We start from the raw sequence: 26782 nt of genomic DNA, 5'->3' as shown, positions 1-26782 counted from the left end.
GAAAGAGCAACTTGCCTTCACGCAGCAGTGCTTGAGCCATGATTTCTTTGGCATCTTGAAACTGAGATGGCTTACTTAGTTCTGAGCTAAACATCATACAGACCACTCAGTGTGACTGTAAAAAGAGCAAGTCATCCTGGGCTTCATTCCATGCTGTCCATAACAGTGATTGTTTTAGCTTTTTGTACCTGAAATTCACTTTTTTTTTTTCTTTGGCTTTTATTATCCTTCAGTACAGGTGGAAAACGTTATGTGAGGAGAAGCAAGAATGAGTGGTTGGACTAGACAGTGGATTTGCTCTGGTGTATTTCACGATGTGGGAGCATTCTGAACATTGCCAGGTGTCCGGCTTCCTTCAGGTTTCAGTGACTCATGACCTGCTCCTGACCAAGAGCAGAGTGCTTATGTACTCCACATCCATAAGTAAAATGGGATTTTTGAGGGGAAAAGCAGAAAAAAATCCTTATGTTTGTTATGAACTTAACAAACGAGTGAACACTTCCAATGCAAAAGCAATTTATGCCCCTGTGGGTGACATTCTGGCAAGTTCAGAGGTAGTGCTGAGCTAAGGACATGATGCAGCAGGTGCTTTGGGATGGTGCGAAAGAGTGGGACTGAGCACACACTGAGTTAACGGGCATGAAAAATAGAAAGATACTTTGTTGGTTTTTTTAAGTTAAAACAATGGTGAAGTATTGTAGCTATATCCAAACAATATGTGCAAGCAGAACTAAGGTTCCTATTGTCACTGGTTAAACAGACTCTGTCATCTCACTCAGACCCTTCGCATTTCTTTTGCCCTTATATCTAACCTGGATTGATTTGATCAAGAAAGTTCTGATAAAGCAGAAATCCACTGAAAAAAAAATGAGATCCTACAAAATGTTTTACAGGGGATTCACTGCTTTGGGTGAAGTGCTTGACTGGAAGAAGTAAAATCATGAAATACACAGACATTTTTGTGCTGACAGAAAGTCGAGCTTTTCTAAAAGAGGGGTTGGCTGTTTTGCTGCAGGAAAGGTGTGATACATCCCAGATTGGAGGCACCAGAAAAATAAAGCTAAAGTACGCCCACTGGAACTAGTTTAGTGGAACTGTTCAAATGTTTGTTTTCCTTCCTCTGATTGGCTTTACTGCTGATTGATGAGCCTTGATTATCTGCGTGGCATTATTCAGATACCTCTTATCTTGCTCTCCCCCTTGCTTCCCCAGCAGTTCTTTTTGATCAGTTTATGACTCCCCTTGTAGCATGCAGCATGTGGACAGTAAGCAGGCAGCAGTACCCCTCTTTGATGTCAAACTCTCTCTGCCTTTCCAGCTCTGCAAAGTGTAGGAACTGCTACTGTGGGCAGCATCAGATACTCGCTCTGAATTGCGTGTCTGCATCATTTCACCTTTTGTTAGGATCAGCATCCACAGCAGCGCTCTGTAATTTCCGTCACTCTCTCCTGTCAACGTGAAAAACAAAAAAACAAACACAAATATTTGCCCTGCTGCTTATTTAATTGTACCATTTCCTGTCTGAGGAACGAGCCAAAGGTTTGCATTTCTGATTGTGACCTGACTACTTGTCTCTTTGTTCCAGGTTTGCAACCAGGGAGAGGAACGCTCTCCTCCTCTACAACGGGCGGTTCAACGAGAAGCACGACTTCATTGCCTTGGAGATCATTGAGGAGCAGATCCAGCTCACGTTCTCTGCAGGTGGGGTGGCACTCTGAGAGCGTCTCTGCTTATGGTCCTGAGATCTTCTCAGCCTGGCTGGAAATGTGCTTCCATGAATTTATATGTGCTGCCTTGTTAATAGAGTAACTGGCTGACACTGTGCCATTAACGATTGATGGAGGGTGTTGCAGAGTACTCCAGATTGTAGCAGTTTGTGGTGGTAGCACTCGCTGTCGTAGACAGGAGCTTGTCAACATATCAGTTATAAAACCCAGAGTTTATGAGTAATGTAAAAGGTTGATACTACTCTGGCAGCCAATGCTTGCTTAAATGAGACTTCATTTTGTTATGCCAGCATAAATGTTGTGTATTTATGTGCTTTCTTACTACATCATCAGTAAAACTGGGTGCCTAACTGTATTCTGAAGAATACCTGTGAGCCAAAGCAGACAAATGAAGAATGCTTGCCATACTTTATTGCCTGTGCCAAGCAATACGTCGATGGAATCCATCAGTGCCCACTAGAAGCTCCTCCCTGGCATGTAATCTGCAATAAATTTTGGAGAACACATCTGCTCCCTCATTGCCAAGCTGGGCTAGAAATCATGAAATGGAGGCTTTGGCATTTGCATTCTTTCTGCATTAGGACAAACTTGGCATCTTCTAGTGCTTCCAGGAGCAGAGAGCGGGGAATGCTGATGAGCAAGGCTTGGGATGAACCATGTCACTGTGTCCTGCAACAGGGACCCAATACATGTAGTCAGCTGAGACATTTGTAGCTGTGTACAAGGCACTTATCGCGGGAGATAAATAATCCTGTTATTTCCTGGTCTCCTTCAAAGTTGGCAATGCAGGCTCTGGTTGACTCTTACTTCTTTGAAAGGAAAGACATTGCAAGAAATAAAGCAGTAGAAGCAACAGGCTCATGCTGGTGATACACCCTCCCTGTCACTGATGATTGTGTCCATCAGACCCCACTGTAAATCTTGTGTGACCCCACTGACTTACCAGCAGCATTGAAGTGCATATGTGAGCCATTTGGGTAGAGGATACTCCAGTTTCATTCCTCCTTTATTACCCAGAAGATGTCCAAACTAGAATGCATTTTCAGTGGATTAGCGTAATGAAATAACTTGCTACTGGTGGAGAGATTTGCTTTCTTCTGTATCTCTGTTCCACTTGTCTAAACTTGAATAAAATTGCTAGGAAGGCACCCTGAGGATGAATGAGAAAAAAAATCAACTTGCACTTATATGCATTTAAATGTGGAGGAACTCTTTTAAAATACAGGAAACTAAATTTAGATTTGCACTGCTGCACCCCAGAGCAGGTCTGATCCTGTACCTTACAAATGGTATTTTCTTTGGAAGGAGAACGGTTGATGTTTTATAGTTTTAAGTGGCATTTAACGAACAATGCAAGTTTTGGACACCTGATCTGAGTGCTTTACCTGTCGCAACAACTTTTGCACAGAAAGCAAAGCAAAGAGGTTGGAGATCAGGGACATTCCTATTGTGGAAACTTTTAAACTGAATTAAAAATATATATATTTTATTTGCCACATTTCTATCAGCGTATGATAAAAAGCATCACAGCAAGGAGTCAGATGTGTTAAACTGAAATGAACAGGATTACGTACAATAGGAGTGAAAGGGATAATGCTTCACGCAGGGTAAAGCATTAGTTGCAAGTAAAGAGCAGAAAGTACATCTTTAAGCTCAACAATAATGTTGACTTATGGGAGGGAGTGAATTTTCCTGTGGGTTATTATGTAGAATTTTCCAACTGTTTAAAAAAGAAAGAAAGAAAAAAAAAGACAAAACCTGGCAATCTGCTCTCCTTGCCAAGTCTTTTATGTCCTTTCAACGCCAATGTTTATTTTGTTGCTACCTTGGAGCAGATATGCGTGGTAACTGAGCAGGTTGTGCTGACTCAGACCTGATTTAAAGGCTTCTGCTTTACAATTGCGACGTGAAGAGCTTGCTTTCAAATTTAAATACTGAAGGGCTGCCAATAATTTCATTAATCTCTTGTAAAATTCTGCTGAGATCCACAGTTACTGTTCCTGTGTTTTACACACGTAACTATCTCACACAGTTGCATTGGAACTCCAGGAGTTCCAATGGACTGGAACTGACTGCAAGTAGGATTCTCTTCCCTAAGAAAATATCTTGGCATAGAATCACTAGAGTAGAAAAGACCACTAAGATCATCCAGTCCAACCATCAGCCCATCCCCACTGTACCCACTGGCCACATCCCTCAGTGCCACATCCACGTGGTTCTTGAACACCTCCAGGAGCAGTGACTCCACCAGCTCCCTGTGCAGCCTGTGCCACTTCCCCACCGCTCTTTCTGACAAGAAATTGTTCCTGATATCCAACCTGAACCTCCCCTGGCGCACAGTGCCCTTCATGTAAAAAAATGTAGTGTGCTGCTTCTGGCAGAAAAGTAGAGAAATTCACATTGGCCGTTGTATCGGTGACTGTATCTACACAATACCTATGCGCTCTGCAAAAAGCATAACAGAAAATAGCACATTTCACTAGAATATGTGCCAAGCTGTTTTTGTATCTGTGCACCAAAGCAGTTCCAGTTCCAAAATAATTCCTCCATGAGAAATTAAGGCGGCTACATCTTGCACCCAATGAAGGTCACACTGTGTTACACTGTGGGGTTCAGCGGCATTGCAGGAGCACTGACCCCCCTTCTCTTCTCCTGTTCTTGCAGGGGAGACGACCACGACGGTGGCACCGTTTGTTCCTGGAGGGGTCAGTGACGGGCAATGGCATTCGGTCCAGGTGCAGTACTACAATAAGGTAAGGGAAATCACACTGGCGATACCCCTATTATTTGTCAGTCATAGAGACACGCGTCACTGAGCTCTGCTGATGTATGCAGGTGACCCAAACTGTATTTATTTAACCAGCTCTGCACAAATGGGGTTGGTCTTGTTCACCTGCCTACGTCAAAGCTTCCTTCTGAGTTTTATCTCAAGAAGGTGAAGTCTGACCTCGTATGTCCTGCTAGAAATACCACCAGGCACTAACATACACCACCACTAACATGGGATTCTTTGAGGCAAAATGAAATTGCTCCATATATCCCTATTTTCACTTGTGAAGCAATCAGCTTAGTTAGTGCAAGCTTTCTGGTTTGGAAACTTTGATTGGGAAATGTGTGACACTTTCTGGTAACTGACAGCTATTTTACTGCACCATTTTTTGTCTGTATATGAAAGGATGTGCAGGAGGAATGCAGCAAGTATGGCTCCATGCTGTCGGGGGCACTCAGAGGGGCTGTCCCAAAGGGGACGGGTCAACATGTGCTCTCTCGAGCTGTCACAAGGAGGCTCAGCTTGATGAGATGGGGACTCGTGCAAAGCAGCCACTTTGAGGAGAAGCAAAGTGCAGGCATTCAGGGGTGCAGTGTCACTGTGTGCAGATGGATGTCAGAGCTCTTCAACCTACGGCAAAAATCAAAGAATTTGTTTAGTTCCTGAGAAGCGCCGCTTTTAAGTCCAAAATGACAGCATTAGGAGGGATTACAACAGGAAATAGAGGAGTATTGTTGGCTGTTAAAAAGGAAACAGGATACTAATGTAGGAAGCTGAAAGGAAGATGAAGGATTAATATGATCAGCAAATTCTTTTCCCACTGCTGCATCCTGTCATCACGGTTTGTGTGGTAGATTGAGTGGGAGGGTTTTCTTTGGACTCTTGAGTCCAAGGGTCTCCTGGTCCACTGAAACTCTTGATTTTGTTGCTTAAACCCAATATACTTTTAGCTATCCACTGGGACATAGAGAAACAGAAGTGAAGCTTGATGTGTGACTGTGCTTGCATCTTTGAACTCCACAAGGGCTCTCTTACTAAACATGTTCCCATACCCTAGGTTTTTCTCAATGAAGAGCCAAGCATTTGCAGGGACGATGGGGAGATGCTCCTGCCCTCAGCTCCCCAGTGGCAGGGCCGGGGCAGCTGCAGCACAGCCTGTGGAGCAGCTCTGGCACGCTGTCAGGAAGATAAGGGCCCAGGCAGCCCCAGGACACTCTTTAAAAGGCAAAGAGATCTGACACAGGCGTTAAAAATAACCCCCTGCCTTGTTTTCGACCAGACTGGTTGGTGAGCAGTGCTTGTAGTGTGGGGATGGGTGTTTAACTGGTGTTAATACGGGCAGCCTGTCTTCTTTTGTTCCTCAGCCCCACTTCTTCCAAGGGGAATGAGCTGGTCCCCACTGTGTGGGGAGAATTTGGGGAAGAGAGACAAAGCAGGGTGCTCCGTGCCCTTCACCCTGCTCCTGTTTGCTGGCAAAGCAGTTCACTGGCTACTTTGTATTTTAACAGAGCTGGAAGAAAAATGCCTTTGAGCAAGTTGAAAAGGCAGAGATAATTTAGGGACTTGGGTTGTGCCAGAGTAAACGGAATGCTGTGTCTAAACTTGATGAGGCAAAGACATGTTTGGATAACAGTACCCAAAACTCATGACTTAGCCTGAATCACACAAGCTGGCAGATGGGCAGAGGCAGGACAGGAGCTGCACTGGTATTGTTCTGCAGGTGCTGCATCCTTCCAGTATCCCACTGCACAGTGCCACGTCCTCATCCCATCTCTGCTTCTGCCCCTTCCCTCTGCTCAGACACAGCGCAGCCTCCCTGAGATAGTCACTCTTAGGCTCATTCTTCTTCCCCAGTTTCATTTTTTCCATTAAACTTATTTAAAGTATGTTTTTTAAGAAGTTTGTGCTAGGAACTGTTCAGATCATTTCCCTTCTTATTGCCCTTTTTCTTCATACGGCATCTAGCAAAAATAAAAGAAGAAAAAGAGGCTTGGTCTTCTATGGAGCTTTCAGATACCGCTGCAGTTCACGCAAGTAGCATCAGATTTCTTCACAGCTGAGCTTAATTTTTCATCTTAAATTTTCGAGGAGAATCACTAACAGACTTTGACACGTAACCTAAATTGCTTCACGCCAAAGCAAATTCTCTTAGATGAGTTTGCACAGGTCTGGAAGCTGTTCTTGAAATCCGAGTTGATGGTGTTCGGAGACAAGCGCAGTTTAAGTAGTTTTTGGCATCTGCAGCTCCGTGGGTGAAGTTTTGCTGAATGTCACTGAAATGTGGAATTCAGGAGCAAGTGTGTGCAGGGCAGTTCTGGTAGGAAGCTTCTGCAGCATCAGTTTGTCATCCCAGCTGGTGCCTTGCTGCGGGATCAGCTCAGTGATAATGATAAGTAGATGTGAAATAAGCGTAGAAATGACTCACGGATTATTTTCTGTGCTCAACTCAGGAGCCACGTGCTTGCTAAAATTACAGGTATCTTCAATGCCATCTAGAAAATGTTATTTTACAATTGATTCCTCATTGTAAGGGTCCCCTGCCCCTGTGGGACGGACATTTGGGACTCACTAAGAAGAGGCTGGTGCAGCCCCCCATTCAGACCTGACACCAGCAGCCCCACTCTGTGCTTCACACATACCAATTTTATTCCTCCCTCAAGTCTCTGTTGTAGATGGATCCTCTTCTGAATTCCAAGTGCAAGTCAGAAGAAGCAGAGGTCGTCCCACTGCAGCTGGTTGCAGGCACTGCCCCACACCTCTGTCCTGTGGGCAGCGTCCTCTGTAATTCCTCTTCCAGCCCCATCCACTCAGCGTAGTGGTGCTTCCTCTCAACACCCTTGGAAATGTAGAAACACCTAAGTGAGACCTGTGGATGTCTTACTGACTAAGTGTTGGCTCTCTACTGAATTCCCAGGAGGCAAACACCAAGAGGAAAGAATCTGTAGCTCTATGAGCTGTAGCAGTGTTTTAAAACTGTTGTCTAGTTTCAGTTATGTATTAAAAGTGTTGTCACTTACCCAGTAGCGAGACGGTGGTTTACATGTAAGCAGTGTTTTTTGCAGTGATAGGGGTTTGCTGACAGCTGGGGGAAAGCAGGGAGGAAAGCTGTTCACTGGTTCTGTTAGCTAAAACATATTTGCTTCTGGTATCCAGGTCTTGCAGCCATTAGAGTCAATGGGTAGTATTGAATTAGAGGTGACCTGCATGACCTTCTTTCTCAAGAGGTATATAGATCTATACAAAACTCAGAAGTAAAGAGATATTTGTATTAATTTGGAAGGAAAAGTGGCCAAAGGGGAAAGATTTCAACTCAGCATTGATGGAAAACAGCAGAAGCTCCTGCTGCTTGTTCACGGGGCAGTAGCAGAATGAGCACTCACTTTGCCTTGGTAGCCTGAGTCCTGTCTGCACAATGGGAGCACAGTCAGTCTGTGCTGGTTTGGCCCTTAGGGGTCCTTTGGCTGAACATGCAGGAATGAATGGCAGGCAGTGGGTTAAGTGATGCTGTTTGTCAGTCTGGAATATGACCAAAACCACCAGGATGTTTGATGATAGCAATGCTCAATATCAGTAGTATCACAGAAATTAGCTGGCTTTCACTGTGCATACAGCATCATGTTGTGGGCTGTGTTTGGTACGGGAGATTTCAGTGAGCCTGGATAGTGGGTGATGTTCTTAATCTAGTGAAAACTTCAAGCTGCTCTCCCAGAGTTCTGATAGAAATTCAGTTTTGTTGCAAATTTAAGATACACCATCACGTTTATGTTAATGTTTTACCTGACTCATTACCTCGGGGTAGAATTCATCATTTGGCAAGAGATAAAACTGTTTTACGTATGGACATGTTCCTTTAATTATAGAGGGTATGAACATGTATATTTATATACTGTGTATTTTGTATGTTACTTATGTACGTGACATCAAAGTCACTTAAGGACGTTACTGTTCTCTAGGTAGAAGCTCTTCCTGGGTCTCTTTAAGGGAGTACAGGGGTAATTTTAGTTAAATAATGGAAAATCTGGAAAGGGCAGAGAGAAACGTGTGATCTCTGTGTGCCCAAAGTGTATTGCAGCCATTGTGGAAGACGGACTGTATAAATCCCCAGCTGACTCTCAGAGGGGCTCACAACAGTAAGGATGCTTTGAAGAACCTTGGCTGTGCTGGTTACTTATTCCTCCAGCTTCTGGCAAGGAGGTATTCAGGACAAACTTGATGCTTCTCCCACAACTAGACCTATTTGACAGCAGGTAGCAGTAAGGTGCCTTATTTTCACTTCTTCCATGCATTCCCTGAAGCTGCTGAGGAGCGACATGATTGCTCTTCAGAAGCCTGACTGCCTGGGGTGCAGCACTCATTGCAGGGACCTGCTGCTTTCCTTCCCACAATGGGGTTCGCTGGCCTGCGACTGAGGCAAGCTGAAACTTGAGTCTTGCCAGCAAGACTGAGCTCCGAGCTCACTTGAGGGCTAGAATTTGCCCATGTCTTTTCTTCCTGAAGAGCTTGTGCCCATCCCTCTGAACGGCAGTTGTTTGCCCTTGCCAAAATCCGCTCTGCTTCCGTGCCAAGACACACTCTGTAATTGATTTTCTGCACCTCAGGTACATTTTGCAGCTCTCCCCTTGTGCCTCCATGGTTGATCCTAAATGGTTATTAAACTATGTCTGTGTAGCTGTTGTATGGCATCAGCAGAATGAATAATTTTGATCACTGATTCCCCTTGCACTGCTTCTCCCCACTGAAATCCTGCCCTCCCCTGTATTCTCATCTTCTCCTGCATCCACCACCTGGAGAAACCACAGCCCCCTTCTAGCTCCCGTTCTTCCTCAGGCTGCTTCCCACCATGTCTGCCAGCCATGGCCATCAACATTGCTTCCATCAGCCTCAGCTTCCTTGTGTCCCCACATAGGTTTCAAAATGGACTCCAAACAGACACTGGAGCAGGCCTTTTTAGTGCAGTACCTACTGACCATGTTGCAGCTGTGAGCTCCTCCTGGATTCTGTCTTGTACAACTCCTGCATTTTCTCATTCTGTTCCATGTTATGCCTGCAACTCATTAGCAGAATAATCTTCAGGATTTTCGTTATCTTTATAGCAAATCTGTAACATTCATCACTGCCTTTATTTTACTGGAGCCTCTGTTTTGCCTCTGAGAGCCAGCGTTGAACGACTGGGAGCACTTCCAAAGGACTTCAGCAGGCACAGGCAAAAGTTCCCATTTGAAAGTTAAGTTCCACCTCTGTGCTCACACACAACCGTTGTGTTAATCTGCATTAGGGAGCTTGATGTAGCACTTTAGGGTGGGATGAAATGCAGCAACGTGGACAGTCAGCCTTACTTTGTGTGGCCCTGTGCCAGGTGCCTGCGGGGCCTGCAGACACAGGTCTCTCATCTTCTGAATGCACACCATTCTCTGGCAACAACAAATTCACCTCTTGAGGAAACAGAATTGTTCTTTATTTGGGACCAGCAATTCCTGTTAGAAGTGCTGGGTCTGTCTCAAGGCTGACAGGTGAACCAGAGCACAGCACAAGGGCTCAGCACAGACCTCTCTGTGCCCCACCACTGCCCATCTCCATCCCTGTCCCTGTCTGGCACGAAGGCAATGTTTGCCCAGCCTCAACTTGCCCTCTGATGAGGCTGCCAGCTGTCCCAGTGATTGATGAGGTAAGCAAATGCCTGCCGCCAAATAGAGACTGCCAGCTCCCTGGAAAAAAACCACGTAGCTGCCACCAGCTATGTGTAACATTCAGTCAGTGGACCAAGGTTGGAAGATTCTGCCCTTACAGTATCCAGGATGACATCCAATATTGTTTATCTTGGAACGGTCAGAAAACATGGCTGATGAGGAAATTCTTGAATAGGCGTTGGGTGTTATAGCTTGTGTTGGGAGCACCTCCCACAATGGGGAGAGGCTTCCTTTCCCTTTGCTTTCATTTATTTGGAGCAGAAAAGACGGATCCAACACAAGTCAAACTGCTGGAAATGTAATTTGCAATAAAGATTAGATACGGCTTATGTAAATGTCTATCACTCGTGACATCTGAGCAGACATAATTGTGATCTGAGGGAGAATTTCTGAAGTTAATCCTCCTGGTGGCTTCCAGACTAATTTGTTAAAGGATTGAGGGAGATTTGCTGAGTAAACAAAGAAGCTGTTGAAGGTTATGATATTGCCACTGTTGATCAGATGTGGGCCCTCCAGAGTTGAATTCTGTTGTCTCAGAGAAACTTGCTGTTGTCCACAGTGTCTGTGATTAGCTCGGTCCTGCTCCAGCAGTTCTTGGCATCTCCTGGTGGTAAAAAATGCAGAGCATTAATTGCAGTGTTAAGCAAATATTGTTTGGAGGGGAGGAAGGGCATTGTAGATACTGAAAAAGTCATGAGTTTTCATGACAATTTAAACATGGGAAAGTTTGCAGGACACCAAGAATACAGGGGGCAGAGCAGCAGTCCAGTCTGCTTGTCAGTGGTTACCTGGTTAAGTACAGGGCCTCATTTTGTCAGAGGGGACTTTCTTGTTATACAGGGAAGAAAAGCAAAGCTGTTCTGTTGAAAAACTCACTTGCTTTGCCATTCAGGGTCAGAAATTTTACCAGTATCCAGAGAGGAACGTGTGTTTTATTTACTTCCCAACTAAAGAGGCCAAGGAATTTTTACTGAGTTAACCAATATGAGAAGTCAGATGCCATCAAGGTACTTTACTTACAACTTTCTTAAAAGAAAAGAAATTCCTGAATCAGTGGATATTTGTGCTTTTGGTGGGTAGACTTGTATGCTCTTACAGCATGGTGGTAGCTTCTGCTGGAGGTACCCACTGAATATGGGTATGACCTTAAAAACTTGAGCAATTAAAATTACAAGCATCCAAAGGAAGGGAAAGAAATTAGATTTTCCATCTGCTGAATGCAGGCCAGGATTTTACAAAGATCAAAATGTTGTTTTAGTCAAACACAAAATGTACCTCATGTCTGAATGCAAAACATGTCATTTCCTACACGCTCAAAGCTCAGTTTTGAAATTGTCACGAGTAAAGGTAACCTCTGCTGAAATAGCTCAGTGTGTGAGTCATTTCCTCATGATTCAGACTCCCATCTTTGCCGAGCTTCAACTCAACAGCTTCCACAGAAGTCCTGAGGATCGTCAATGGAAGTTCTAGATAAGATCATAGATTTGAAATGCAGAAACTAAAGCTTGATATATGCTAGAAATAACACACAGCATCATTTACAGGTCAGGTAGATAATGTGCAGTTACCTACCAGAAGTTCTGGTGGTTTGAGCATCCTTTGAAATCTTTAAGTCATGTCAGCCTTTTCCTTTCTGAGGGAAAATTTTAGCTCAAGTGAGCTAGCTGTGTTGTTGGGGCACAACTCAATGGTTCTGAGGTGAGTTCTGTTTAATTAGGCAAAAGCATGAGTAGATAATAACATCAGTCCATTTCAACCATAAAATGGGGCAGGATCTGCTGAAAACACACCCAGAGCTCCATCTTTTGTGTTGAGGGTGGGAAGGGTAGGAGTTGGGAAGGCAGGAGAAGTGTTGCTGTAGGGTTGTCCCAGTCTTACACTCCTTCACATCCATCTGATGCTCCCTTAGCACAACTTGCTATGGCCTGTGACAACCATTCCTTCATTCTTAACACCTTCTGAAAATGACTACAGGGTTGCCCGGCTTTTATTTGGTCCTGCTCTGACATGGTTTTAGTGGGCATAATGGAGTGAGCCAATCTGCTCTTTCAGAACAGGATAGTTATTCTTGCATGTTTCAATTAGTAGTTATTGTTTTTGTTGATTTTTTTTTTGTTTTTTATTTTTTTATTTTTTTATTTTTTCTGGTAAAGGATAAGTGAAAAGTGATTAATACCCGAGAAAGGAAATCAGGGCTTGGCTGTAGAGCGACATTCCATTGCCTTGACACAAAATAACAAATAACCGGCCTCTAAATCTGTGTCTAAGGAAATGAAAGTGTAAAACGGTGAAAGTCATCTGAGGGTCATTGAAATGCAAAGTGTGTCCTGCTCCTCAGCCCTGAATTGCTCAGCTATCTGTAACAGCTTGGAGAAATGTTAGGGAGGAAGTGGGCCAGGCCAGTGCAGAATGCTTTACTGTCTTTCTCTTCCCAGTGCTTTTGCAACACTATTCTGACAGAATTTGCAAGCAACACCTGACATACTTGTTGTGATAGTGATTTTATAATTGCATGTAAAAGGGGTGTTTCTGAAGCACTACCCAGGATTTTTGCACAGAGTCTTGAAGTCAAAAACAAACAGCGCTTAAAGCTTGTGTCCACCTTCCCCTTGGCTGGGCCTCAGTTGTGTGGTCCCCTGTGGCTTTAGGCTTTCTGCCCTGCAGACAGCCCTGGACAAGCTGGCACCGGTCAGCCTGGGTTGGCTTGGGCTGCCAAACACCTTCACACCACAGATCTCCTTGGAGATTTAGTAGCATTTCCCCAAAAGGTGTTTTTCAGCTCCTCTGAAAGCTGAAGAGGCAGGAAGGTGGCAGACTGGAGGATCAGGCCTCATATTCACTGAGGGCTGGGCCCTGCAGAGCCAACTGCTGTTCCGAGATGGGGAACAAGCAGTGGGGTTACCAAGTAACATTCAGCGCTGGGAGCAGTGACATTCTCAGTTCTGGTTTCATTGACACCGTGGCATCACATAATTTTCTTCAGGTTTGGCAGGTTTGGGTCCCAGTCATTAGGACTGCACCTGTGGTGACAACCATTTATTTACCTTCCTCAAGTGCCGCTAGTTTTTGTGCTTTTCTGTTTCTGACAAAGTATGTTGTTCTTCCAAAAAATGCCTCTGTCCTTTTTGTTGTTGCGAAGGAGCATTTTCACCCTCTATTCTATTTTGGAGGGGATGAAACACCGATTTGGCATGGCATGCTGTTTTCAGCAAAGTCATTGAAATGGCACCTCAGGAATTCAGTGCAAGGACTTTGAAGTGCACTGCTATCTGCCTTTAATCACACACTAAATCTATAGTAACTCACTAATTCCCGGTGAACTTTTCAGGCATTTTGCATCTGTCTGTGGAATGAGGGGAAGCAGGCCCTTGCTCACCTGGGGACCAGAGGGCCTGACGGTCCCTCACATGGTCCATATGGCACTGTGGAACTACTGGGTTTGATAGACCCAGCTGTGCCCCAGACACCTGCACTAAGCCCCAGAATGGTCAGAATCATGGGATTATTAAGGTTGGAATGACCACTAAGATCATCCAGTCCAACCATCAGCCCATCCCCACTGTACCCACTGACCATGTCCCTCAGTGCCATGTCCACGCGGCTCCTCAGCACCTCCATGGGCAGGTGTTGGGCAGGACTCCAGCACCTCCCTGGGCAGCCTAAGCCAGTGCATCACCACTCTTTCTGGGAAGAAACTGTTCTTAGTATCCAGCCTGAACCCTTCCCTAATATCCAGCCTTGGCAAGATGTCAACTGGGACAAGGATAAGGGAGAGAGTTGGCTGTGTTGTGCTATTTCTAGGTGTTAACCTGCAACCTGACAGCAATAATGTTTTCATCCTGGATGCATGAGTAAGATGTAATAAATACTGTATTTATAGGAAGCAAAATATGTTTGGGAGTTGTACTCTGACATAGGGGCAAATTGTGAAGGGAGATTTGCTGAAGTGGGAGAGGAGAGCACCTGAAGGAGGACACAGCTGTAAGGGGAGCAGGTGGAAGGGAGGGAGGCAGAAGAGAGGGCAGGGGGAAGGAGCACAGCCATAGGGGCACAACAGGGAGGAGGAGAGGGCTGCGGAGGGCCAAAATTAGTCAAATGCAAGAGCATGCCTTGGCAGGAGTTGTATGGGACCTGTGAAAATGCTGTTCGCTTTCTGTCATAAAAGGAGTGCTTCTGGATGCCAGCTATGCATGCACACGGCTCTTCACAGCTCTGCAGTGAGGCCTCATGCCATTGCCACATGATGGGATACAAGGTGGGACATGAGGCTGCTCTGTCTCTACGGCTCTGAGAGCAGTGCTGCTCACACGTGCCACATCCCCTGACTGTGTGAGAAGCCTGTCTGCTGGATGCAGCCAAAATGAGATAACAAACCAGGCCAGCAAAACCCGCTCAGCCCCTCAGCCCAGCCTGAATGCGGACTGCTGGTGCTGCAGGGAGTTTGTCTAGGAAAGGAACAGGTCTGGTGGCTTTTCAGCATTTGCATTTTTGATTCACTGATGGGAAGCTTTGGGGTTTTCCTTTTCACTGTCACAGGCTCTCATGTTTCTCTATAGACTTGAGCCAAGTTTGTATAAAGAAATGCCATTAAAATATTCAGGGAGTAAAGGGGATGCATACATCAAAGGAACGAGGGTTTGATGTGAAATGATGCGGCCTGTTTTTCCCTGGTGACTCATCAGGAGGGATCCAGTGGATGTTTGCAAGAGATTTTCTGTTCTTCACATCACTAATTTTAAAGATGCTTTGGAAATCTCTAGAGGGAAACTTGAAAAAAGCAGAGATCAACATTAATGGTTCGTCTTAATCTAACCTAATCTAGAATTTCCCAACTGCTCTGAAAAATTCACGGCACAGCACTAAGCTTCACTGGCATTTCTCTGCTCGCTGCTGGCCGATGCGATTGTTTTTTCCTGCTTATTTATTTATCCTCCTCTTGGGGCCGGCCAGGGGCTGCTGGCCCAGGCAGAGCGTGGCGGCAGGCGGTTAATGAGCTTTTTGACCACTGAAGCAGCACAGCATCGCCTGGGAATCAGAGGGGCTCGCTGCCTTCTAGGCGTTGGATGGCAGCAGAGGGGCCGGGGGTTAACGAAGGGGCCGGGGGGCTGGCGGGAGGCCTAATGAGCGCCAGGGAGCCAGGAGGGGGACGGTCCGGCAGCAGCATCCCACGGGACCCACTGCTGGTGGCTCCATTTTTTCCCATTATCACTGTAGCTGGAAGGGTTGGGAAGAAAAGAGCCCCAAAGGGAGTGGTGTGAGGCACTGAGCAACATTGGGGTCTGAACCAGCACGTTAACAATGCAGAGGAGTGTTGTTTTGTGTTGAAAATAGCTAGGAAACAGATTCTTTTTAACCTTTAACCACTCATAACAGTCAATAAATCATTAGCTACTGATTAACAAAAACAGAAGGGTAACTTATTGTCCAGTAAGCAAACTCTTGGAAACCCTGAAAGGCTGGCACTGACTTCAGGATGGCTTTTCTTTTTACAGATTCACACTTACTTAAAGACAAACAAACCAAGCTCTGCATATTAAACCATTCCGCACAAAGCTTTTGGACAAAAGGCCAACTTTCTAAAGCAGATTTTTGATGAGTACAGTGAGCCGAGGAAAGGCAGCATTTACAGCATGTGGCATTATATATATCCTCTGAGAAAAACAGCTCTCCAGATGCCAAGCATGACTAGATCAGTTTGGTCTCATTTTCTGGAGTTCCTATTTTATGTTCTCTAAGTCTTGACCATAATTGCAGTCTGCTGCCAAGTCCTCTCCTCCACTGTCAGCCCCTTCACTGGGCTCAGTGGGGCGGCTGGACAGATGGAATGAGCCATGGCCAAGGCTGGTACTGCAGAGCACAGCTTTGAGTGTGAGGTCAGGAAATACCTATGAAGATGGAATACTGCTCTGTGCCTGACCAAAAATGCTCTACTATCACTCCTTCCATCTTTTCAAGAAGTCAAATGGCATTTTTTGGGGTGAGAATGGAATTTGGTGGAAAATGTTCCAGGTTGAGGAGACTTTTGTGAGACCTTTGGGAAAGCCCTTTTGCTGAAGGGGCGGTGAGGTGCTGGAACAGGCTGCCCAGAGAAGCTGTGGAAATCTCATACTTGGAGATGTTCAAGAGCAGGTCAGACAGGGCCCTGTGCAGCCTGATGTGGTGCCTGAATTAGTGGGTGGCAGGGTAGTTGGAACAAGGTAATCTTTGTGGTCCCTTCCAACCCAAGCTATTCAAAGATTCTGTGATCTTATGGATTAACTAATACAGGGTAAGATCCAGAGAGCTAATCCTCATTGCTGTTGTTGAGTGACTAAACAAATGTTGTCACTTTGCATATTTTTATGTGTACAGTATTCAGTCTGGTTTAATACAAGATAACTCTACCCAAGGTGGACTATTTGCTTTAATTTCTACAATGGTTTTGCATTGTGACTTTTAAAAACAATATTGTTTATAATGTAAAAATGTAACAGAAATGTTTTAAAGCATATAGAACAAGGCTTCCATTATCCATTAATCTGGATGTCTTTTCCACTCACTATGCATTATTAGACCATCTGTATCTTTAATGAGTAACTGTGTGAGTTCCAGCAGTTAAATATTTACTTTAAAATAAGAAAGGATCCAAATGAAACTGGGATACATCAGAATCTCGCTCTGATGTTTTAAGTGGAATGGGAGTAGATTTGTGCAGTAGATATGCAAACTGTAAACATATGTGTTTTGATGACCTTCTCTCCTCTATCCGGCTCCATTTATACAACACAAGTTCACAGATTAAGCTTCTCAGCTTTTTTCAGGCACCTGTGAGGGTCAGCATATGTTTCTTTCTGCTGAGACTGTCGGATGGTGTCAAAACAGTTCATCGCTCCACACTTGGGTTTCACTACAATCAGATCTGGCATCTCCACTAAAGTACTTTTTCAGTGACATTTTCTCACTCCATCATCAACTGTGACCAGAGGAAATGCCTGCAGGTGGCCTGCAGCCACATTGGCAACCCAGGGCAGAAACAGCACCCCCACAGCCGGAAAGTGGCCATTGTTTACTATGTTATGTGCTTACTGCCATTGAGGAACATCAATATGATCCGTCTTGTTTTACAGATAAAGAGAAATGAAGGAATCTCTTTAATGTGTCAGGGCTCTGCCTCCTTCTCATTACTCTGTGTGCAGTTATGACAGGCAAGCATAGATACCTATACAGCAGACTTTAATATGGGATACACCAAATATTTGAAGAATCATTACATGATGATAAGGGTAATGCTTTGCAACATTTGCATTTTTTTCCCCATGTTTTCAGCCCAGGACAAACACATTCTTTTGTGCTTTGTTGAAGGGTGACCAGGTTCTCTCTGGCACTGCTTGGTTCCTCTCCTTGCTACTCACTTTTTCAGCATGTGGTCTTTGAAGTTTGAATCCCAGCTCCTTTCTGGGCAAGCAATAAGTTAAAAGGCAGTGTTAAGGGCAGTGCAAGCTAAATTTTCAGTTCCGTGAGCAGGAACTCAGTTACGTGACTTGCATGGCCACTAATGGGGGTCATGCTGGTACATTCCTGTTCACCACGCTGAGCATTTACTCAATGAGTGCAGAATTGGCACAGTAGTGAAACGTGCCTTTTGAGGGTAGCGTGGTGTTTCAGGAGATGGGGCTGACAGGCAGAAAGGACTGTTAAGGACCCAGATGAAAGTCTGGCTTTTAACTCCTTGAACACATTTCCAGAAAATAATAGTGTGAATTGGCACTGTTTTGTGGTAGCTGTTCCTCCTGGTAGGGATCAGTCTTGCTCCAGTAATATACCACAGAAGCGGAGATCATGCTTGAAATGTATATGTCGGTGCTGTCGAGCATTTTGCAAGTATTAATTGCTATGGCTTCTTCTCTTAGCAACACAGGTCAGCCCATTGCTTACATGAGCTTCTCTAATTCCAAACAAATAGAGTTCTTTATAACTTTTGCCCCTGCCACTGTCCCAAAGATCACCCCTCCTAATGCCGGGCACCACCTGCTGATTTACAGCCTACGTTACTCATGGGCATCTTTTATCCATTTGTTCTTGTACCGCATCCATTGCAGTGATTGCATCTTCTCAGCTCCAAAACTCTTCCCCAGATTTCATTTGCCAGCCTTCACGAGTCCTTTCGGTCTGTTACGTTTCCCTGACCACATTAATGTGCATCAGCTCTAGTTTGAAGTTACTTTTAATAAATGAAATACAAATTATCCGCAATATTCTATTCTCTTCATTGTGGTTGTTCTATGTTTTTAACCACACCATAGTTCTTAATAGCTTTACACTCAATTAATGCAGTTAATTCTTCCATACTTTCCCATCATCGATAGCTGGGAATCTCTATGCCTGCCGTAGAAGTTTTTGTCATTAGATCCCAATTTTTATGTTGTGTGATTAATTCTCTAAGCCTCGTATTCAAAGTGATTATCTTCTCATAGTACTCCAGATATCCTTTGAATCACCAGAAAACTGTGTTTAAGACTAATCAAAATAAGAAATGAATAAAATCAGTTTTGTCATTGAATGCTGCAAGAAAGCCTAACTTCAGCTCCTGCAGTTCCAGGCTTTTGGTTTTGACAACATTTCAGCTATCAGGCATTCCCTAAGCTGCGTCCTGAGAAGATGAGTAGTATATTATGTGTGACAGAAGTAAGAAGTCCAGATCACATTAAATCACTCAAAGAATTTCTTTCCTTTCTCAGCAGCATATTCTTTCATTTTTGGCCAGCTGTATCAAATGGGACTCTTAGCATGTTCAGTAAGTCGTGACATGTTTGAACTAAGGAGGGTTTGTACTGCGTATGGGTTTTTTTTTTCAATCACTTGAGTAATTCATTTATTTTTCTTCAGCTCATGGTTATGTGTGGTCATCAGAGCTGAAGAGATGCCAGAGGTCTGCACTGCAGTTGCCAGTCAGCATCTAAAGAAAAAACTTTGCAATTTCAATGTTAAATAAAAGAAGGGAAAAAAAATCCATTTACCACTGCGGCTGCTTGACTGTGAAGGAGCAGCTGCAAACTGATGAATCTCATCAGGTTGCAGTCTTGATTAACATTGGGCAGAGCCCTCCTGCTGCGAGAGTAAATACCCTTCCTTTGTCAAGGCTCCTGTGTAAGAAACAATAGATGATTTCAGTGAAGCAAGAGAACATAAATGTTAATCAAATCATTCCTCTGAATGAATAGAAGTAGCACCCAGAATGTAAACATTTTAATTTTGGAAGGGAATGTCTGCCTGTCGGCTACTTTGTTTTTTATGTGTTGGGGTTTTTTCTTGGTTTACTTTGAGAAGTTGCTCAGTATCGTTTCCACCATAATATTTTCAGCACCAAAACTATCTGTGGTTCCTGTCTGCCCAGGCGAAGCAGCAGCACAGCCCAGAGAGTATCAGAAAACTGAAATCTGTGAGTTAGGAGAGGTCAAAACCTTATACTGTATAGCTGCCAAACTGTGTGATCACATTAGTTCACATTAAGTAGAGGAAGTGGAAAATACTTTCCAACTGGAACTGACACCAGGAAACATCTTTTTAAGAAGTTTTTTCTGTGTTAGGGTAATTACTCTTACAAATAAACCTTGCTGTCTTTACTGATGATGAGATGACTTTAAGTATTTATGTGTGTACAATTGTAGCAGGAAGAATTGGCTTTTATCCCCTTATTGCTTCCCCAGTTTTTGTAGTTGCTGAAGTGAGGGTGACAGCGCCTGCACACAGGGTAGCAGTGAGGTTATGAGGCTGAGTGTGATAGTTCCTGTTTTGGTGCCCACATTTGTTCTTTAGGACACCTTGTGGTTGGGCAGGCAGGAGTTTCCTGAATTGTAGGGTTTCCTGAATGAAACCCTCTGAAGTCATCCATTTGGGCTTTTTTTCCTTGCTTAGGTATTGACTAACTTAGCCAACTTAATTGGTCAATTTAGCTTTTTCTATTTCATTTCAATATCCTATTTTAGTCCCCCTTTGGGAGTAATAAGAAGTGTGCTGTTAAGCTCTCTGAACCAGTGTTTAAATCCTTGCATGTATATAGCATTGTATGACGTGCTCTTTACTTCTTGAAGCCCAACATTGGACGATTAGGAATTCCCCATGGACCTTCGGGGGAAAAGGTGGCAGTGGTGACTGTGGATGACTGTGACACAGCAGTGGCCGTACGCTTCGGAAGCCTCATTGGAAACTACACCTGTGCTGCCCAGGGGACTCAGACTGGCTCAAAGAAGTAAGAATTTCCTCTATTATTTGTGTTTTCCATTTGTTCTTCTCCTCCAGGGAGCAGTCAGCAACATGAGGTTAACAAACAGATGAAGTCAGAAAAAAAGATGCAATTTAACAAGAAAAACTGGCAAGTTTTAGTTTGGCAGATGAAATTTGGTGGAGGCTATTCCAAGCATTGGCACACTTGGTGCAATGCACAGTTTCACATAGACACAGACGTGTGCCTAAATTGCACCTGAATTAACCAGAAATCAGTGTAGATGGCCCCAGAAAATAATCCACTTGAAAATGTAGAGATTGAGGCAAACACATTGTTAAACTTTTTTAGGAAAAAGATAGCTGAAAAGCTTAATACTTCCATCACTTAAGTTAATGGTCCTGTTTTCAAAGGAGATGGAAATGAAGAAGGCACAGAAAAGGTCACTGAAACTCGTCAGGTATGAGAAAAAGCCTTTCCTATGAGGAAAGACCAAAAGGATTATTGCTGTTGAGTTTAAAGAGAAAATGGACAACAAATAACATATAGAGGTATAAAATAATGAGTGATAGCAGAAAAGCCACTGATAAACACATGCTTCACTAGAATCCCAAGGAGAGAGAGCAGCATAAAAATGAGGAGTAATTCAAGACTTCTTGCAGTCTGGAATCAATCAGTGGAATCTATTTCCACCAATAAAATCTTCAGAAGTCTTAAAAAGGATTGGCACTGCATGATAATGAAGTCCTTACATGAAAGGCCACAACACCTCAACCCTTTTGTTGTGGAGTCTAAGCCAGCCCCTGGCTTACTGGAGTCAGAAAGAATTGACCCACAGCTGTATGTTTTCCCATAATCTTCATTTTCTTCCTCAAGTTTGCCACTGTTAAAGACAGGTCATTGGGTTCTGTGTGCATATGGCAACCCTACATGACAGGTTATGGTGTTTCTGCGTTGTCACCAGTAACAGCTGTTTCACCAGAGAGTTGTTTGGAGGTAAATGGCAGCATGAGTATACTCGACATCTCCAACACGCTTATGGAAACAGTAAGATAAGAACCAAAACAAAACAAACAGCATGTGAGAAACAATGATCATTTCTTTATTCCTTCAGATCGTTGGACCTGACTGGCCCTCTGCTACTCGGCGGCGTCCCAAACTTGCCAGAAGATTTCCCAGTGCACAACAGGCAGTTCGTCGGCTGCATGAGGAACCTCTCCATTGACAGCAAGCCAATTGACATGGCTAGTTTCATTGCCAACAATGGCACGCTGCCAGGTAAGAATGACCAAAGGCTCAAAAGTCAACAGGACGAAGCTCTCTGCCCTACCTGTATGTAAAACAGCATTTGAGAAAGGTGGGCACTGTGAGCAGCCCCATCCCTGGCATGACTGCAGCCAGGCCTGCTCAGCACACCACGTCTGTTTGAGCAAGGTGTGGTTAGTGCCTGTGCCAAGGACGCGCACAATAGCTTGTGGCATGGCGTGCACTTAAACCTGTAAGTGGCAGGCAGAAAAGAACTGGGCTTGTTTAGACCTTCTACATCACCACAAGTTTCTCCCAGGAATTTGCACAGATAATTTACTATTTTTTTAAACAAAGAAATAACTACCTATTCAGTGTCACTTTGCTCTGAAAGCCAATAGGATTAGTTCATGAAAAAGACATTGTTTCTAGTGACTTTTTCATGAATCATGTTTATCCTGTAAGTCAAATGGTGCAGTTTTCCATGTCTGGAGCCAGCTTCATACAGCAGCATATTGGAATTTCTGGGTTGGTTTCTTGTCCCTGGATCTACAAAGATGAATTCTGATTTACATAACGTTCTCATCAGCGTAAATCTGTCTCTTAGACAGAAGAACAGCAAGTCCTTTCCTTTCACCCTGCTGGAGGTCTGTGTGAGAGCTAAATTCTGGTGTTTCATTTGGTGCATTGATCGTGTAATAAGAAGGAACTTGTGGCATAAGCTTCAAATTACTTTTTTATTTTGGAGCATTTTTTTAATATTCATGACCCTGATGTTGGTTAAACACAAGTTTTTGTCCTGTGGAAATAAACACCCGGGAGGACATAAGAAAATAAGTCTGTTTTTGAGTTTGGATTTCTTTTTCCTTGTTTCTAGCACGTTCCCACATGGTTTAAAACTTACAGTAGCGTTACTCCTCTGTGTGACAGTGCACATTGCAGTTCCCTGATTAGTTTCCTGGTTACATTAGTAAATTGAGAGCAGTGGTACTGAGTCATAGCACTGGTCAATCTGGCTGTCTCCTGCAGTGGTCGCTGGATACTTGTCCCAAATTTTCTCTTCATTTACAGAGTGACTAAGTCTTCTTTTTGCAAATGAACTCAGCTTCGATCCCGCAGAGCCTTTTCTTGCTGAAGCTGTGTAAAGTTACCGTTTTTCTGAATTACAGGCTGTGCTGCACAGAGGAACTATTGCGAAGCCAACTGGTGCCAAAACGGAGGCACGTGTGTTAACAAGTGGAGCACCTACATCTGCGAGTGCCCCGTGCAGTATGGAGGGAAGAACTGTGAGCAAGGTAGGGTGAAAGGACCTCTGTGCAACATCTCATCCCGTTACCAGTCACTGACATCTCAGAGCATTTGTGTCCAACTGTGGCAATTTAAGGAATAAGTAATAGAGGACTGCAATTGAAAAATCACCTTTTGTCTGCTTGAAATCTGTGTGAGATCGCCTGTATAGTAAATGTGATAGCTCACTTACCGATGGTAGCAGCAGCTTTCATTAATTTACTTATATGACCAACACAGCTCCACAGCACTTGGCAGTATTTGGTAATTTGTTTATAATAAAACTGCCAAATCCTAAGCCCTCTTAAATCAATGGAAAGAATCCTGCTGACTTTATTAGGCTTTGACTCAAACCAGGGTCAAATGTGCATTTTTAATCATCACTTCCTTGGCAAGAAGGCAGTTTCTGCTGTGTACGAGCACTTTCAGTTTAACTGGGTTTTTCTTTGATTGAACACAATGTGCGTGTATGTGTAAAACCTCATTAATACTAGATGAGGAAGGAGCAGCAGGTGTGTTCCACAGGGCGTGAAGAACCCGCCGTTAGCTTCTCCCCAGGGAAGCCAGAGCAGCCTGCCCAAGGGGATCCTTGGGGTCAGTGCACTGCAGGCTGCCTGCTGCTCCAAGGCAGCACAACCACATCTGGCACAGGGTTGCCATTCTGGAATCCTCTTGCACTGGAGGCTTCCAAGAAAGAGCACCTGCCTTAACTGGACAAGACTTCCCTAAAGACAGAAGGACAAACTCTGCCCAGTGCTCGCCCAGGTGCAGGTACGATAGGGTTTCATTTCCATTATCCCCTCCATGACACTTAGCCTAGAACAGTCTGCAGCACAAGCAAGGATTTTGTTCTTTTGATGTATCAACCCCAAATCAGACATTCTTTATTACTCTTAGCAGGACATGGGCCCAGGAATAGCAGACTCCAAGCTGAGGTGTCCATTCCAGAATGTTTGCAAACCACTTTAGCACAGCATGCCTCACCCAGGGGGCCAGAACTAGGTTGAAATTGCTCTCATCTTGCCTGAGCATCTTGGGAATAGAGAGCTGCAGGCAGAGCATGCAGTTATGCTTCAGGCTTGGAAAGGAGGGTCTGCAGGGTGGAGGTGGCAGAAATGGATGGTGGAGGTGTTCTCCTAGCTTCCACGTAACACAGAGCCCAGAGCTGCTATCACTACCACTAGTGACATATCTGCTTTCTGAAGCAGCTTCAAGACAGAGAGATGATTTGAAGCATGTGTGCTCACCCCCAAGGTGATAGGGTTGATCAGGTCTCTTCTTTAGGCATTGAATATGGCCACCAGTCCTATGTACAGAACCTGGGCCTCAGGCTTGGTAAGGATTGGGGGTGGAGAGAGGCCTGAGGGCTGAAGAACAGGGATTTTTGTTCTACAAACAAGGCAAGTTGCACCCTGGCCTCAGGGAAGGGAGGGGAGTTGGGAGGCAGTGTGGGAAGGGAATGATGTCTGTGGGCACCTTAAGTCACCACTGGTGAGAAAAGGAAGAAGGTGGCTTATTGTCATGCCAGTCTCATTCTCCCAGGAGGCAAGCTTGCAAACTGCTTCCCCAGCCTCTAGCAGGTGGGAGGGCCCAGAGTTTACCTCTTGTCTGCTCTCCGGAGGTAGGCAGGCTAAAAAAGATCATCAATGATCTGGAAAACTACTCACAAAGAAATTGGGAGTTAATGCTGTTGTGAAGATTGGCAGGTTAGAGGAGGATGGAGCCAACTGGCTGATGCTGGCATAGAACAGAAGGAGGTAATGATCATGGTCAACATGCATGTCATGCTGTACACTGATGTGGTTGCAGCATGGACTGGTGAATCATGCAGTGGCCCAGAGAGCCAGAGCTCAAGCACTGGATTCAAGTTTTAAGCAAGCAGGGTGCGAATAGGATGGAACAAGTGGATAGGACAAGAGGCAATGGGCTCAAAGTGGATAACAGTTCCATCTAATATCAGGAAAATATTATTTACTGTGCAGGTGGTGATGGAGCACAGGTTGCCCATAGACTGAGGAGTCTCCTTCTTGGAGTCTATCAAAAGAGAGAGGGCATCGTTCAGGAGCCAACAGAGGGTCCCACACCAACACCACTGAATGTTTGTGCAGGATTAGACATCAGGGCAACACTTCAGCTGTCAGCTCTAGATATCTAAGACAGATGGTTTTGGTGACTCCACAAGAGCTATCTCCCTGTGAAGAGACTGCAGAACTGAGACAGCTGAATAAGCTGGCCCAGGAGTATTTATAATTAATTAACATTTCCTGTTGCCTCAGAGCCTTTCCTCTGTGTTTAATTTGTTAATTAGAAGCAGGTAATCAAGGATATGTTGAAAACATCTGCAGTAAGCATTGCCCTTGCAATTCCGGCTCTGTCCACCCACTCATCATCAGAAATCTACCAGCAGAGATCCTGAGCTTACCTTTCTAGGAACATTTCTCACCTGTGTAATGCAGTAGCAGTGTGGAGGTGCTGCCATGCATGTCATTTCTCCTCTTAACCTCTGTCCTGAAGGATATAAAGAGGTTTCTGTCTTTCCTTTTCTTTTACAGTAATGCCTTCTCCTCAGCGTTTCAGTGGTGAGAGCATTATCATTTGGAGTGAACTTGATATTACCATCTCTGTGCCGTGGTACATTGGGCTGATGTTCAGAACACGGAAAGTCAATGGCATGCTGATGCAAGCAAATGCAGGGACCGCATCCAAGATCAACATTCAGGTAGAACTGTAGACTTTTTTCCTAGAAAAGACTTAAAAAATCCTCTTCCATCCCCATCTGTTGACATGGCCATGTGGAGTGCGTAGCTTCTTCCATCCAGCTAAATGCACATCAATAGATGCAAATGACTTCCTTATCCTTTTAATTCTTGTAATATCACTCTAAAATTCAGGTTCTGAGGCTTAAGATATTTTTTTCTTAACAAACTTAGTATCTTTGCGTTAATACAAATGCAAAGAATATGTCTCTGTTGTCTTTCTTCTCCTCGCTAAAGTTATCAACTGAATGCCTGAAGTCATATGAGGGGTTACTGCAAGTGTTCTTCATTCTATTGTATTTCTGGGGGGAAGATTTTCTGTCTCACCCAAGACAAATGTATGCCAAATAATAGACTTCTTTTTTTCCCAACAGATATTGAACAACTACGTGCAGTTTGAAGTGTACAGTGGCATGTCCCAGGTTGCCAGTTTGAAGATGACCCAGTCACGAGTCAGTGATGGGGAATGGCATCATTTACTGATCGAGCTAAAGAGTGCTAAAGATGGAAAAGACATCAAGTACCTGGCTGTCATGTCCTTGGACTATGGGATGTACCAGGTACAGCAGCGTTAGAACTTTGCCACTAAGCACTACAGTAAAATTCTTCAAAGAGTCTGTGGACAAATCCTTATGCTCTGATCCATGTTCTGCAATGATTGGTGCCTAATGAAGTTACATTAATTTACAAATCCTAATGATAATGTATCTTACGAACAAGTCAGTAAAAAGTCACATTCAAATGTCCAATCTCCTCACCACTTCAATATTTTTTCCCTTACCTGCTGCCAACTGTTTCTGCACTGCATCACAAAAGAAAGTAGCTGGGTTGTAGAGAATGGCGGTGCATTTTATCAGCTGCCCTTTTCCTCAACAGAGCACTGTGCAGATTGGAAATCAACTACCTGGACTGAAAATGAAAAGCATCATTGTGGGAGGAGTCTCTGGAGACCAAGTCTCTGTTCAGCAGGGGTTTTATGGCTGTATGCAGGTAGGAGATGAGAAGCATAGAGGCGAATGTTGAACTTCTTAGAAAGTGTGCATATGAAAATGCGGGTTTTCCTTTCTCATCCTTTCTTATCTTTCCCCAGACGTTTCTTTTTCCTCCAT

At 44.2% G+C, this 26782-nt stretch overlaps 1 protein-coding gene across 11 annotated transcripts in view; it reads left to right on the top strand.

The window, feature by feature from the left end:
- The window catches only part of CELSR1 (cadherin EGF LAG seven-pass G-type receptor 1), a 132232-nt gene that overhangs the window by 69168 nt on the left and 36282 nt on the right, over positions 1-26782 (top strand). For 10 of the 11 annotated variants that reach the window (XM_085512462.1, XM_085512323.1, XM_085512368.1 and 7 more), the window contains exons 4-11: positions 1586-1701; positions 4392-4480; positions 20255-20412; positions 21500-21663; positions 22800-22925; positions 25470-25636; positions 26048-26233; positions 26550-26663. In XM_085512462.1, coding sequence (XP_085368588.1) covers positions 1586-1701; positions 4392-4480; positions 20255-20412; positions 21500-21663; positions 22800-22925; positions 25470-25636; positions 26048-26233; positions 26550-26663 — 1120 coding nt within the window. Of the gene's footprint in view, positions 1-1585; positions 1702-4391; positions 4481-20254; positions 20413-21499; positions 21664-22799; positions 22926-25469; positions 25637-26047; positions 26234-26489; positions 26664-26782 lie in introns of those variants that run through there. The other variant, XM_085512554.1, reaches the window with a different exon arrangement.

This window comes from Coturnix japonica, chromosome 1 (genome assembly GCF_054131305.1).
Source record: "Coturnix japonica strain WE chromosome 1, WE-NBRP24, whole genome shotgun sequence".
Taxonomy (NCBI): Eukaryota; Metazoa; Chordata; class Aves; order Galliformes; family Phasianidae; genus Coturnix; species Coturnix japonica.
Note: the sequence above shows the minus strand (reverse complement) of the source record. Positions and strands in the feature narration are given on the sequence as shown.